Source organism: Schistocerca americana, chromosome 2, assembly GCF_021461395.2.
Source record: "Schistocerca americana isolate TAMUIC-IGC-003095 chromosome 2, iqSchAmer2.1, whole genome shotgun sequence".
Taxonomy (NCBI): domain Eukaryota; kingdom Metazoa; phylum Arthropoda; class Insecta; order Orthoptera; family Acrididae; genus Schistocerca; species Schistocerca americana.
The window spans coordinates 848,475,828-848,490,047 of record NC_060120.1 but is presented as its reverse complement, the minus strand read 5'-3'; the positions used below and the strand labels follow the sequence as shown (position 1 = coordinate 848,490,047).

The 14,220-nt window shown below is 38.9% G+C and overlaps 1 protein-coding gene across 1 annotated transcript in view; it reads right to left on the bottom strand.

Annotated features, from left to right (window-relative positions):
• The window catches only part of LOC124596345 (sphingomyelin phosphodiesterase-like), a 183,195-nt gene that overhangs the window by 49,427 nt on the left and 119,548 nt on the right, over positions 1–14,220 (bottom strand). Inside the window, exons 5-7 of the mRNA XM_047135447.1 lie at positions 13,530–13,754; positions 10,269–10,441; positions 2,775–2,969 (exon numbers count right to left, since the gene is read on the bottom strand). Coding sequence (XP_046991403.1) covers positions 2,775–2,969; positions 10,269–10,441; positions 13,530–13,754 — 593 coding nt within the window. The remainder of the gene's footprint in view (positions 1–2,774; positions 2,970–10,268; positions 10,442–13,529; positions 13,755–14,220) is intronic.

The window sequence follows — 14,220 nt, the reverse complement described above, 5'->3', positions numbered from 1 at the left end:
CTAGTTTGCTGAACATATATATCATTCTTCTTCTTTTAGGTGTCCTTTGTGCTTTGATAATCATCATTGCCACAACCACATTATTATGTGGACATCCTAAATAGGTCAGGTCTATTTGTTGCAATTATATCTAATATATTTCCATCATGAGTTGCGTGTCGAACCACCTGTTCTAGGTAGTATTCAGAGAAGACAATTAGTAGTGTCTCATAGGATGTCTTGTCATGACCAACACTAAAAAAACTGTGGTTTCCTCAGTTGATTGTTGGATGATTAAAGTCTCCACAAATGATTACAGTGCAGTTGGGAAACTTACATACAAGCAAACTGAGGTTTTCCCTAAAGTTTTTGGTTATATCAGGAGGTGAGTTGGGTGGGGGATAGAAAGATCCAATTACCATTTTATGCCTACCTCCAATACTGAGTCTTGCCCCAACAATCTCATATGCAGTTTCAATTTCTATTTCAATGGATTTGAGGTTCTTGTCTGCTTCAACAAATACACCACCTCCATTACCCATTAGCTATCCTTTTGATAAATGCTTAAAATTTTCCCCAAAAATCCCACTGCTATCAATTTCAGGTTTCAACAACCTTTCTGTACCTTGTATTGTATGAGCTTCACTGCTCCTAGTATTTTAAAACTCTCACCTGTGGTGGTGGGGTAGAGGGGGGGGGGCATTCTTTTGGACCTTACACTTACACTTATGGGTCTCCTTGTGTGCATCCCACAGAGAGTCAGCTGCCTGGGTAGTGCACAACTGACATATTTATTTATATGAATCACCTCTGTACAGAATATTTTTGTGTTCTGTATTGAAGGTAATGTGTTTAATTTTAACAAATTCAGAAGATAATGCAGTGAAAATTGGATCTTGCATTTATACCTGCATTTCCTTCATTTTTCGTCTTGGTGTCTAAAAGAATAGACTCCTCCAGTATAACGAAAATTGTACAAATGGTGCTAATTTCAGCAGTGTTTGTGGTGGAAAGCATAATTTATTCTTTGCCAATCTATCAACAGACTGAATATTATATGAAAGATGTTTCTATATTGATTCATTACAAGAAAGAAACAGTCATGAACTGTAATATTAACTCAGACAAAAAACAGTTGCCATTTGGTGGAGAACTGGGGAAAACTGAGGCAATTATAATGAACTGTGAAATCAAAACTATTAACAGTGTGTTTTTGTTACAGTGGTAAATGTTTCAAATTAATTCATCATTAGTATTTTGCATCAGTTTTATATTCATGTGTATTTTATATTTGTATTACTGGTAATCAAGTGAAAATGATGATTTAATAGTTAGATGTTTTCTAATGTAACAGTAACTACAGCAGTATATTAAACTTCACTTAAGCAATTTCTCACAAACCAAAACAATTGATATGGTAACAGTTTATGAAAATGATAGTTGCTACTCACCATATAGTGGAGATACTGAGTAGCAGATAGGCACAACAAAAAGACTGTCAGAAAATTATCTTTCAGCCAACAAGGCCTTCGTCAGAGATGGAACACACACACACACACACACACACACACACACACACACACACACACACACACACACACACGACTGCAGTCTCTGGTTGCTGAGGCCACATTGCGGGAGCATATAGAAGAAGGTGAAGAGAGGGTAGAGCAGCTAGGCGCAGTCAGGCGGTTAGACAGGGGTCAAGGCGGAGGGGGGTCAGTGGAAAAGAAAAGAGATAAAAAGACTGAGTGGCTGTGTTGCTGGAATAGAGGACTGTGTAGCACTAGAATGGGAACATGGAAGGGGATAGAGGGTAAGGACAAAGACCAATGAAGGTTGAGGCCAGGAGGATTATGGGGACATAGGATATACTGCAGTTCCCATCTATGCAATTCAGAATTTGCACCAACACCACCTTTTCTGAATTGTGCAGGTGGGAACTCTCTCTACAATATATCCTGTTCCCGTAACCCTCCTGGCCTTAACCTTTGTCAGTCGTCATCCTCTAGTCCCTTCCCTGTTCCCATTCCAGCACTACACAGCACTGGACTCGCATTCGGGAGGACAACGGTTCAATCCCGCGTCCGGCCATCCTGATTTAGGTTTTCCGTGATTTCCCTAAATCACTCCAGGCAAATGCCGGGATGGTTCCTCTGAAAGGGCACGGCTGACTTCCTTCCCCATCCTTCCCTAATTCGATGAGACTGCTGACCACGCTGTCTGGTCTCCTTCCCCAAACAACCAACCAACCAACCACTACACAGCCCTCTACTCCACCATGGACCAACAGTCTTTTTCCACTCTACTTTTCCTCTAACACTCCCCCCTCTGTCTAGCCTCCCGACTGCACCTAGCTGCCATACCCTCTCTCCACTGTGACCCTGTATGCTATCACAAGCAGCACTTTACTATCCCCCACCCCTACCCTACTATCCCCCCACCTCCCTGCCCAGGTCTCCTCCTTACCCCCTCCACCCAGTTGTGTCTCCCATCATGCACAGATGCTCACAGTGTGGCCTCAGCAGCTAGAGGCTGTGGTCATGTGTGTGTGAGTTTCATGTATGTGTGCGTTTTCTATTCTGACGAAGACCTTGTTGCCCGAAAGCTCATTTTCTGACAGTCAGCATCTCTGCTATATGATGAATGGCAGTTATCCTTTTCATAATATTGCTACATTCCATCATGGATTTTCCACAGTACAGTTGATATTGAGTAGGCACCAGTACCATATGAGGAATTTTACTGAAAAAAAAATGTATTGACAGTAATAATGTAAAATCAAATTGGCTCACCAGTTATACTTATAGCACACATTGTTGTTGAGAGATATGATCCGAAGTCCTGGTCTCACAAGGGTTGTATAATATCCCCCCTTCGTAACAGTTGGTACTATATCAGCTGGTAGCCATGTCTGCCACAGATTTGCCATTGTTTCGTAAAGCCATTTGGAGGATACAGTATCATCTGTTACATCATCAGGTGCGTACCTGTTTTAAAAATTACAGACAAAAAGAATATCTGCAAATTACAAATAATCAGTTTTAGGAATTTACTCATTATTAATCAATAATTTAGACATAATGTCTGTTCAGGCAAACACAATTTCTTGAGTGTAAAAAACAGTTTTGATCACATTTATTTAACTTTAATGTTGTAGAAACAGTTCTCAGCTGAAATGTCGGATGTTGCTGTGAAATACTCACAATACTCCATTGGCACAATTGACCAATATCTTGAGGTGTCACAAACCTGCAATTTATATGCATACATTTTACACTTCTTGCAAGGAGACAATGCCCTCTCCTGCAAGTTAAGTTACCTTATGTGTATCCCATCTTCCTAATTCCTATTACCCAAGTGTTTGTTCCCATATTTTTTCATTTCTCCAGGTGTAATGCTACATATATAAATGTCTAACAGCGATTATATAAAGAACAGTCATAGTAACTGACATCTTCAGGTGTCACAAACCTGGAGATCTCATTCAGTTGCGCTGATGAGATATTGTGAGGATTTTATGATGACCTCTGCTGTCTCCCCTGAGAACCATTTCTACAACTAGCCTGTCACAAAAGCCTCAAAAAATATAATGTTAATTGTATTAGCTCTTTTGGTTGGTAGACCATTGTCAGACAGATTTAAGGTGACAGCAACATATGCTACAAGGTAAAACTGAATGATACACCTCTCCTCAGCTTGGGACTGATACCATGCTTCAAATAGTGTCCGATGATGGGCTATTGACCAAAAGCACTAACAACATAGCACTTTGACTGTTTTTTATATAATCACTGTTAGACATTCATATTCATGGTGTCTCACCTTACTTTGCCACCTCAAATGCCTCTGGAACAACAATAGATATTCAAAAATGGTTTTCACCAGCATGAACGTACCGCAGGGGCTTAGGAAACCAAATACTATGCAAAATTTTAAAACGTAAACAAATAATATTTTCAATACAAACTTGTGTATTTTTAAGTTGACACTGCCTATTATATTGTATGCAATCAGTAACATGAAAAATAACAAAAATAATGGTGTTGGTTGCATCGCAATACGTCAATTACATACCGAGAAATTGCAAAGCGAAGTTGATGCTTGAAATAAATGAAACGCACAGCTAGCACATGTCCTGAGACTCAAGCGTGCACCTCACACCACCAGTAATCATGATGTGGTTAACGTACTACGTCAGTGGAGTGTTAATGTATGGTGTTATATTGTATGACAACACATCATTGGCCCATATTTTGTTAATGGCACTTCTGAATGGGAATAGTTAGCTCCTTCTTGAGCTGTACCTTTCTTGAACTGATCCACCTCTTATAATGTGTCAAATAATGCTGTATCAGAATGATGGATGTCCTGCACATAATGTTTATTGTTGTGAAATGACAACCAGATGTACAATCACTGGTAAAACACTTGGTTTCACGTTTCTAAATGTCATAAGTTCTAAAATATGTGGCTTGTAAAGAATAGCAATGGTGTCACAGTTTCTGACCTAATGCATCGCATGTAGTACTGTGCTTAGAGCAGGGGTTGCCTGCACTGGTGCCTGTATCCTGCCATGAACATACCAATATCACCATGGCACATTCTACCTTCAGTGTACAAGCGTCTCTTAATCTGGTCTGCTGAAGTGCTCTCATACTGTCATGTAATTCACATACTTTGCCATATAAAACTTGTTATTGTGGCTTGTTACATTTGCCATCATCTAGTCGATATGCCGGCCTTCAGTAATGAAGAAAAACTAGATATTATTTTAATTTATGGTGAATGTCCCAGAAATGCAACTGCAGCTGTGACACTGTATGCTGAAGGCTACCCAGTTCGGCGGTGTCTGTTATGTTGAACCATTGGCAAAATCTGCAAGACACTCACGGAAACAGGAAGCTGGGCACCCACAAAACGTCGATGTATAATGCCAGTGACTGTCAATGGAAATGATATTGCTGTTCTGGCTGATGTAGTGTACAATCCTCTGGTGGGTGTATGAGAAATTGCATGAGGTGTAGGAATAAGCCACAGTAGTGTGTGCAGAATCTTGCATCAGCACCAGTTTCACCTGTTACGTATCTCACTGCACCAAGAGCTGTATGGGAATGACTTTGAATCCTGCATTGCATTACGTCATTTTGCACTTCAGCAGTTGCAAGGTAATCCAATATTCCTAAGCAATATGTTGCTCATTTACAAATCATGGTAATGTGAATCTGCGGAACATGCACTACTGGTCCATGCAAAATACCCACTGGATTTTCCAAGTTGCTCATCAATGACAGTGGAGTGTCAATGTTTGGTGTGGTATAATTGCTAACTGTATTGTAGGTCCCTATTTTTACTGTGGAACATTGAATGGACAGCGATATGCATCATTTCTTCAACACACTCTAGCGCTTCTCATGAAGGATCTAGGATTGGAAACTCATCTACCAATGTGGTTCCAACATGATGGATGTCCTGTACACATTGCAAAAGTTGCCAGAGACATTCTACATGTGACATTTTCAAATAGGTGGATGGGGCGGGGAGGTACTGCCGGCCGAAGTGGCCATGCGGTTAAAGGCGCTGCAGTCTGGAACCGCAGGACCGCTACGGTCGCAGGTTCGAATCCTGCCTCGGGCATGGATGTTTGTGATGTCCTTAGGTTAGTTAGGTTTAACTAGTTCTAAGTTCTAGGGGACTAATGACCTCAGCAGTTGAGTCCCATAGTGCTCAGAGCCATTTGAACCATTTTTTTGGGGAGGTACTGTACGATGGCCAGCATGGTCCCCCGACTTTACGCCATCAGACTTCTTTCTCTGGGGCGTAGTGAGAGACAGAGTGTATCAAGAACCCCCAATAACAGTAGATTATATGCAACATTGTATTACTTCAGTGTGTGTGGCAATATCTGTAGAAACTCTACAATCTTTGCAACACTCTCTCGTTACCCATCTGCAAACATGTATTGATGCAAATGGAGGGTTCTTCAAACATATGTTGATGTGACACAGTTTCATTGGTCAAGATGTGGGTGTATTTTCTATGCTGGATGTAATGCACAACAATACAGTTTCTGTAGGTGACAGGACACTAGTAAATGTGTTTAGCAAAGTGAATTCAAGTGTGTTATCTCTAATGGTAGCTCTAGTTGTCATTTTGATAGAATAAACATACATTTACAATTTGAAAAACCTAAATTTGCATTGGATGTGTTACTTGTTTATTTTTGTGGATTGTGCATACCTTCCCATTGTGTGAGCCCCTGAAACAGGCAGCATGAGGTGCACACTTGAGTCTCAGGATGTGCGCTAGCTATGCGCTTCATTTATTTCAAGCATCAACTTCGCTTCACAATTTCTTGGGATGTACGTAATTGACATATTGTGATGCAACCAATACCATTATTGTTGTGATTGTTCATGCTATTGAATGCATATAAAATAACAGTGGGTGTTTATTTAAAAATACACAAGTTTGTGTTGAAAATAGCATTTATTTATATTTTAAAATTTTGCATAGTATTTAGTTTCCTAAGCCTCTGCCATACATTCACAGTGGTGAAAACCATTTTTGAATATCTGTTGTTCCAGAGATATCTGAGGTAGCATAGTTAGGTGAGACACCCTGTATATAGTATTACACCTCGAGAAATGAAAAAATATGGGAACAGCCATTTGGGTAATAGGAGTTTGGAACACAGGATACACATAAGGTAACTTAACTTGCAGGAGAAGGCATTGTCACCTTCCAAGAGGAGTAAGATGTATGCATATAAACTGCAATATAATACCTGCAGTATAGTCATTGAGTGAAAATCTATCATCCAGTACTACGTCCCCATGTTAGAAATAAAGCTTATTGCAGCTCAGTGCTCATGTAAAATACATCTACATCTACATCTAAATACATACTCCGCAATCCACCTTGTACCACAACTAGCATCTTCTCTCCCTGTTCCACTCTAAAACAGAACGAGGGAAAAATGACTGCCTGTATGCCTCTGTACGAGCCCTAATCTCTCTTATGTTATCTTTGTGGTCTTTCCATTAAATATAAGTTGGTGGCAGTAAAATTGCACTGCAGTCAGCCTCAAATGCTGATTCTCTAAATTTCCTCAGTAGTGATTCACAAAAAGAAGGCCTCCTTTCCTCCAGAGACTCCCACCCGAGTTCCTGAAGCATTTCTGTAACACTCGCGTGATGATCAAACCTACCAGTAAAAAATCTAGCAGCCCGCCTCTGAATTGCTTCTATGTCCTCCCTCAATCCAACCTGATAGGGATCCCAAACGCTCGAGCAGTACTCAAGAATAGGTCGTATTAGTGTTTTATAAGCGGTCTCCTTTACAGATGAACCAAATCTTCCCAAAATTCTATGAATGAAACGAAGATGACTATCTGCCTTCCCCACAGCTGACATTACATACTTGTCCCACTTCATATCGCTCTGCAATATTATGCCCAAATATTTAATTGATGTGATTGTGTCAAGTGCTACACTACTAATGGAGTATTCAAACATTACGGGATTCTTTTTCCTATTCATTTGCATTAATTTACATTAATCTATATTTAGAGTTAGCTGCCATTCTTTACACCAATCACAAACCCTGTCCAAGTCATCTTGTATCCTCCTACAGTCACTCAACGTGACACCTTCCCGTACACCACAGCATCATCAGCAAACAGCCGCACATTGCTATCCACCCTATCCAAAAGATCATTTATGTAGATAGAAAACAAAAACAGACCTACCACACTTCCCTGGGGCATTCCAGATGATACCCTCACCTCTGATGAACACTCACCATCAAGGACAACGTACTGGGATCTATTACTTAAGAAGTAAAACTGGGTTTGCATGAAAAGTCACTTTCTGTAGCTCATAGATATACAGGGTGATTATAATCACAGTTAAACTTTCAGAATGCTGTAGAAATAACACCACTGGTCAGAATGGTGTCAAAGGAGGAAACATATGGCAGAAGAAAAAAAATAGTGTGAAAATTGACCAATAGATGGCAGTATATGCGTCAGAATATGTAAATGAAAACACCTGTTATGTGTATGATCCTTTGAAGTTGGTATAAACACACTGGGACACGGCTTTTCCTCCTTTTTCATCTGCAGCATTTGCCATGACTGTCTCAATGCAGGATCATGCTCTGCTTGTAAAGCTGTATTGCAAGAATGATGACTGTGCACACATCGCTCTGCAGAAGTTCCAGAAACTGAAGGGTTAAAAAAAAAAGGCATAGGTCCAATGACTGGTGTGGGTCTGGAGAAAATGATTCAGAAATTCGAAAAGACGAGTTCTTTTGGTGTACGACCTGATAGAGTGAGGAAATGAATTAATTTGACATCAGTGGAAGCAGTGGCCATGGCAATGCAGGTGGAGACACGTGATATTGTGGAACCATGTAGTGCACGGAGAATTGCCTGAACATTGGACATACCCAAGAGCATGGTAAAATCCTACAAAACATCCTTCTTTGCTATCCATTCAAAATAACCCATATGCATGAGTTGCTTCCTGTTGACCTGCTGGCAAGAGAGACCTTTGGCTTAGAATTTCTTGCTTACATGGAAGTGGACAGTGATTGGCTATGGAAGATTTTGTGGACTGATGAAGCCCACTTCCATCTGACAGGATATGTCAATACACAGAATTGTTGGATATGGGCAATGGAAAATCCACATGCAAATCAACCAGTACCACTTCATCCTGAAAAGGTCACTGTATGGTGTGGGTTTACAGCATCATTTATCATAGGGCCATATTGTTTTGAAGAGACAGGCACTTCCAGTCCTGTTACGTACCGTCACTAGTAAGTGCTATGAGTGTCTTTTGTGCAACCACATCATTCCAGCTCTCCAACAGTGTGGATGGGATCATTTTTTATGCAAGATGGCGCACCTCTGTGCACTGCAAATCCAGTTAAGCAGCTGCTGAAGCGCCATTTCAGAAATGCTAGAATCATCAGCCGCCAGTTCCCTACAGCCTGGCCAACCCCAACACTTGATCTTAATCCGCGTGACTTCTGGTTGTGGGGCTTGTCTGAAAGATGTTGTGTTCAGTGTTCCAATTGCAAACTTTTCTGCATTGAAGACAAGCATTGTACAACACATTCTGAACATGATGCTGGAAACACTTCAGTCAGTTGTTGAACATGCTGTTTCTCGATTTCAACTTGTTGCAGAAAACGGTGAACAACATATTCAATATTTTTTTGCAGTCACAAGGAAATTAATAATCTTATCTGATTTTGATTGATGCTTTTTATGCAGTTTTTGGCCTCAGGACAATTAAAAACTGATGTGGTTGATGCTTTTTGTGCGGTTTTTGGCCTCAGGACAATTAAAACTGATTTTTCTTGTCTGACGTGTTATGACCTTGCTGTGGTGGATGGGCTTATGTAACTAACAGTATTACACCTGTACACCCATACATACTGAGTAATACAGTTTGTCTAATGTCAAAAGTACACCTTAGGCATTGTTGTATGGTTCATTTGTCATTTTTAGTCAACCACTAGTACATTATGATGCTTACAGCACCATCTATTGCTACATTTTGTAACTATTTATTTTACTTCTGCCATTCATTTTCCCCCTTCTCTGATAATATTCTGTTGCAATTTGATGTCATTCTGACCAGTGGTGTTATTTCTACAGCATTTTGAAAATTTAATTTTAATTATAATTACCCTGTCTTTTGGTTGGTGGATGCATCACAACATGAGAGGAGTCACCATTTCTGTAAGACTTGAAATATTATTGTTAAAGGTAACGTGCATGTTGCTGCTCCCTGTCAATAATGTGGTAAATACCTAGTGAAGGAATTAGAAGAAGTCTTCTAGCAGGAAGCTCACATGTTCTGACACTACCATCAGCCAAGAGGTATCTATAAGCGACTGAAAATGACTTATCCGTTGAAACCACCTCAGCCATTAAAGAATTTATGAGAACATTTGACTGAAATAAAATTAATTGTTATAAGTGATGTGCTCACTGCTGCTCTCTGCTGATAAAATGACAAATACGAATATCCTTATGTTGTCTCCCAAACATTCAGGGTGCTCTCAGAGGGTATTAATCTGCTTCCAATTTTTTTTTTTTTTTAATATTTAGAATGATATAGCTTTTAAGTTTCTATTGAATACATTATAAATTTAGTTCAAATGAACATTATTTTCTTGCCTCAGTGCATTAGAGAAAGTGGTTATACTTTTGAAAACATATTTACAACAGCTAAATTTAGCGATCCATTTGATACACTGGAAAGCAGACTTACTGGTTGAAAGGATGTGCTTCATGGTTGCCAAATGCTGGGAAAACAGTGGCTTCACCAAATGCCTGTTTCAGTGTTGGATAAAAAAGCTGGAATGACTCGTTATTCCTTTGTATGCTTGTCTGCCACACTCCATGGTCAATGATGTCACCAGTAAAGTAAACATGATTGATGTCCTGTGGAACAAAGAATGTCAGAACTTCCACTGCAAAAACTGTCATATGTAAATTAATTTCACAAGATATCCTGTTGTTCATTATCACATAAGATTCTTTTATTTTTACAGCAGTGGGACAATGGTAGGTTTTATCAGAGCATATAATTTTTAAAAACTTACCATCATCGAGTGTGTTCTTTGTCACTGTTTGCCATTTTGATACCAGAATAAATGTTACTGTTTAACAAAGGGAGAAAATCTGGCATTAAAATATTACAGCAACTGCAAGATGAATTCAGAGAAGGATAACAACGTAGTCCCTCACTGTGACATTAGCAGAAACTACTGAGTCACATTCTTGTGAATTAGTAAACCAAACATTAGTTGACCTTTCTGGATTTTCTATACAACTGAACTAATCAAAATCTCCACTAATGGCACTGAAAATAAATTGCATCCATAAAATTACAAAGAGATTTTTTACTGTGTCCTGTCATTACTTTAGGAAATTTAAAGTGATTTCTGCATGATTTTCTGGATGGTGTTCCTATATATCTAGGTGCCTTCTGCCACCTGAAAATAAACATAGCTTTTTAGGAATTTTCCCACAGCAGTATGCCATACTGTAGACAGGAGTGGAAGAAAGTGAAATAACAGTTACACAATAACTAGCTCTACACCCTCTGTCTTAATTTTGTACACAAAAATAGATGGACAAGTCTGCTGCACAAATAATTAATTTGTGAAAGTGCATTATGACTACACCATTGCTTGTATTCCATAACAAATTCTCACTTTCATAATGAAGTTATATAACTGCTAGTGGTCTGAACTGGAGATTGCTTTAATACTGGTACATAAAACAAAGAAATGTGACTCATTAACATTGAAATTAAGAGCTTCAGGTTCTTCTATCTTTTACATGCTATGATGTGTAATTGTATGCTTGCCGAGTCATTTGCTATTCATTATGTGGGTGACAGTAATAAAAATAACAGACAGGACACTTCACCATCTACATTTACAATGTCTAGTATTGATTTTGAGCGAACTTAATTTTCTAAATTCTGCCAACAGATCTCTGTCCAAACAGAGAAGCCTAGCATATGATCTCTCTCTCTCTCTCTCTCTCTCTCTCTCTCTCTCTCTCTCTCTATCATGCACACACATGAGCATGCAGGCACTCATGCACGTGCATGCACACACACACACACACACACACACACACACACACACACACACACGCACACACATGTTAGACATAGATCTATGGGTTAATGGCACCAAAATTCTTCATAATTTAATGGACATCATCTTTATTCGATACTGGTTGAATTACCTTTTCCCAAACACCTTTTTTCCCCTCTTATCTTTCTATTAATTCCCCACAAAGGGGCCACTAGTTCCAAAGTGTTGATATTGATTGGCCTTTATATTTCACATTGTTCTTGATTCTCTCCCAATCACTTAATTTTTGTTCTGGTAGACAAATTTGTTTCCTTGGAACCTGGAGTTTCAATTGTTTAAATTTGCTACACGTATTTTATTAGTTTTACTAGGTTTTACTGTGACTGAGCTATAGAATGTATACAATCTGAACTGGGGTACAGAAGCATGTTGACTAGTGTTCTTGGAAGTAATTCGTTGTCAATACTTCATTGAGGCTTCTACTCTCATACAGTCTCATTAAGATTTGCTTCACTTCATGCCCTGCCTAATATTTCAATTTAATTCCTGAATAATACTTCTTGTTACAATGGCAACCTCTATTTAATTGACTAAATTGATTTCTGGTTCCAAAAGCTTATTGATGTATGCTGCTACCTGATATTTAGGAACATTATTTATTTTAGTTTGCTGGTGGTTGTTCTCTCTTGTAAAAGCTGCACAGTTACAGATGCAATATAGCAATATGTAAGCCAATCAGAATTCTTTCATTTTCTTAGAGCTCATTTGTTGTCTTTTGGCAATGGCCTATGAACATCAGTGGAAGCAATGTTATCCTCACACACTTTCCTGTACAAATCAAACATTGGAAGCATGTCTTAGTGTTCATTTCTAAAGGAATGTCTGAGTGCAGAGAATAAAATTTCAGTTCCTTCATTAATGTTGTCAGTTTTTTTCTGATGTGGTCATTGATGATTGAGAAGTCATGTACACCTGTCTGAGAATTTAAATATGTCTGGGTTGATTTGAGGGATCTCATGATAACAACAATATGAATTGCCTAGTTTGATTCAACCTCATCTGCAATGGCTATCACTATGGACTTAATACATGAAGTGAGCTTACAGCTGGGTGCACTTTGAATATCTTTTATGTATCACTTCTTTTGATTTATATTGCAATGTGTAATCATAACTTAACAGGAAACATCACACATATTGCAAGTGGAATCAGAAACCAGCAACAAATAATCTGTAGGAAAATAAACATGCGTGTAACAGAAAATATACCAATAATGAAGGCTTTCGTTTACGACTGAATGGAAAATGCTACAGTAGAGTTCATTTCCTTTTCTACTTGTGTATACACCTCAGTGAAATATTGGTGTTTTGATACTTATTAAACTTAATAATTATTAACATTTATAAGTAAAAGAAGGGAAAGACAACCACTCACATATGGCTGATTGATGTGTAGTGCACAGAAATAGGCAACATAAAACAGTATTGACACTAGATTTGAGCTCTTGTTCTTCCTCTAGGATACACACGCGCACGCACACACACACACACACACACACACACACACACACACACACACACATGCACACACGCATGCACGCATGCGTGCGTTTGGGTATCTGTGTGATTGTGTGTAAGAATGTGAGCACTTTTGCTAGAGGAAGAGCAAGAGCTCGAAAGATTATGTGAATCCTGTTTCCTGTTGCATGTTCCTATGTACCACACATCAGTCAGCTATAGGTGAATGGTTAAATTTCCTTTATTTTAGATATTATTCTGCCCAAGATTTCCATTGTTGTTATTAATATTTATTTACCTATTGCTCGGTGTTGTCTTTTTCTATTCAGTATGTGGAAATTTTGTTTCTATCCCTGCACATTTTTATTCTCAAATTATGAAAAAAAGGGAACATGTACTTACAGGATTCTGTGTGACAGCATTTGTAAGCATGGACACCACACTGTGCCAGGGCATATCACAGTCCCTGTAGTCACCCCAGTAACCAGCAGCAGATGCTGCGTCTGGTGGCTGACCCTGATCACTGCGGCAACATGTCGGCTCGTCACATGCTGCCATGCCACCCGGTGAGTACATTGGATCATAGTGAGCATCTGTTATATGGAGCACTGTGAGCACCTCACCCTCCTGCAAAATGCACATTGTCTGGATATGACTGAGAAGTTGCATCACAGTAAATTAGGCGATGTTCGTAAATTTAAAATATTATATCATCATTTTAAGAAATTATGATGAATGCAAATGAGAAACATGTGCATTTAAAGGTAAAACACTATTCTAAGTCTAGGACAGAATAAAATATGTGTATGAGAATAAATCACCACTCACCAACTGGGAGACAATGTGCATAGGATAGGTACTTAAAAAAGATGAAAAATTACATAGCTTTTCAATAAAATCCTTTATCTTACACACACACACACACACACACACACACACACACACAAGGGAAATAGATAGATGGATAGATAGAGAAACAGACAGATAGATAGATAGAAAGGTAGATAAATAGATAGATGTAGAGAGAGGGAGATAGAGAGAGATAGAGAGAAAGAATAGCACAAGAGATGTGTGTTTATTGGCCCCAACAAAG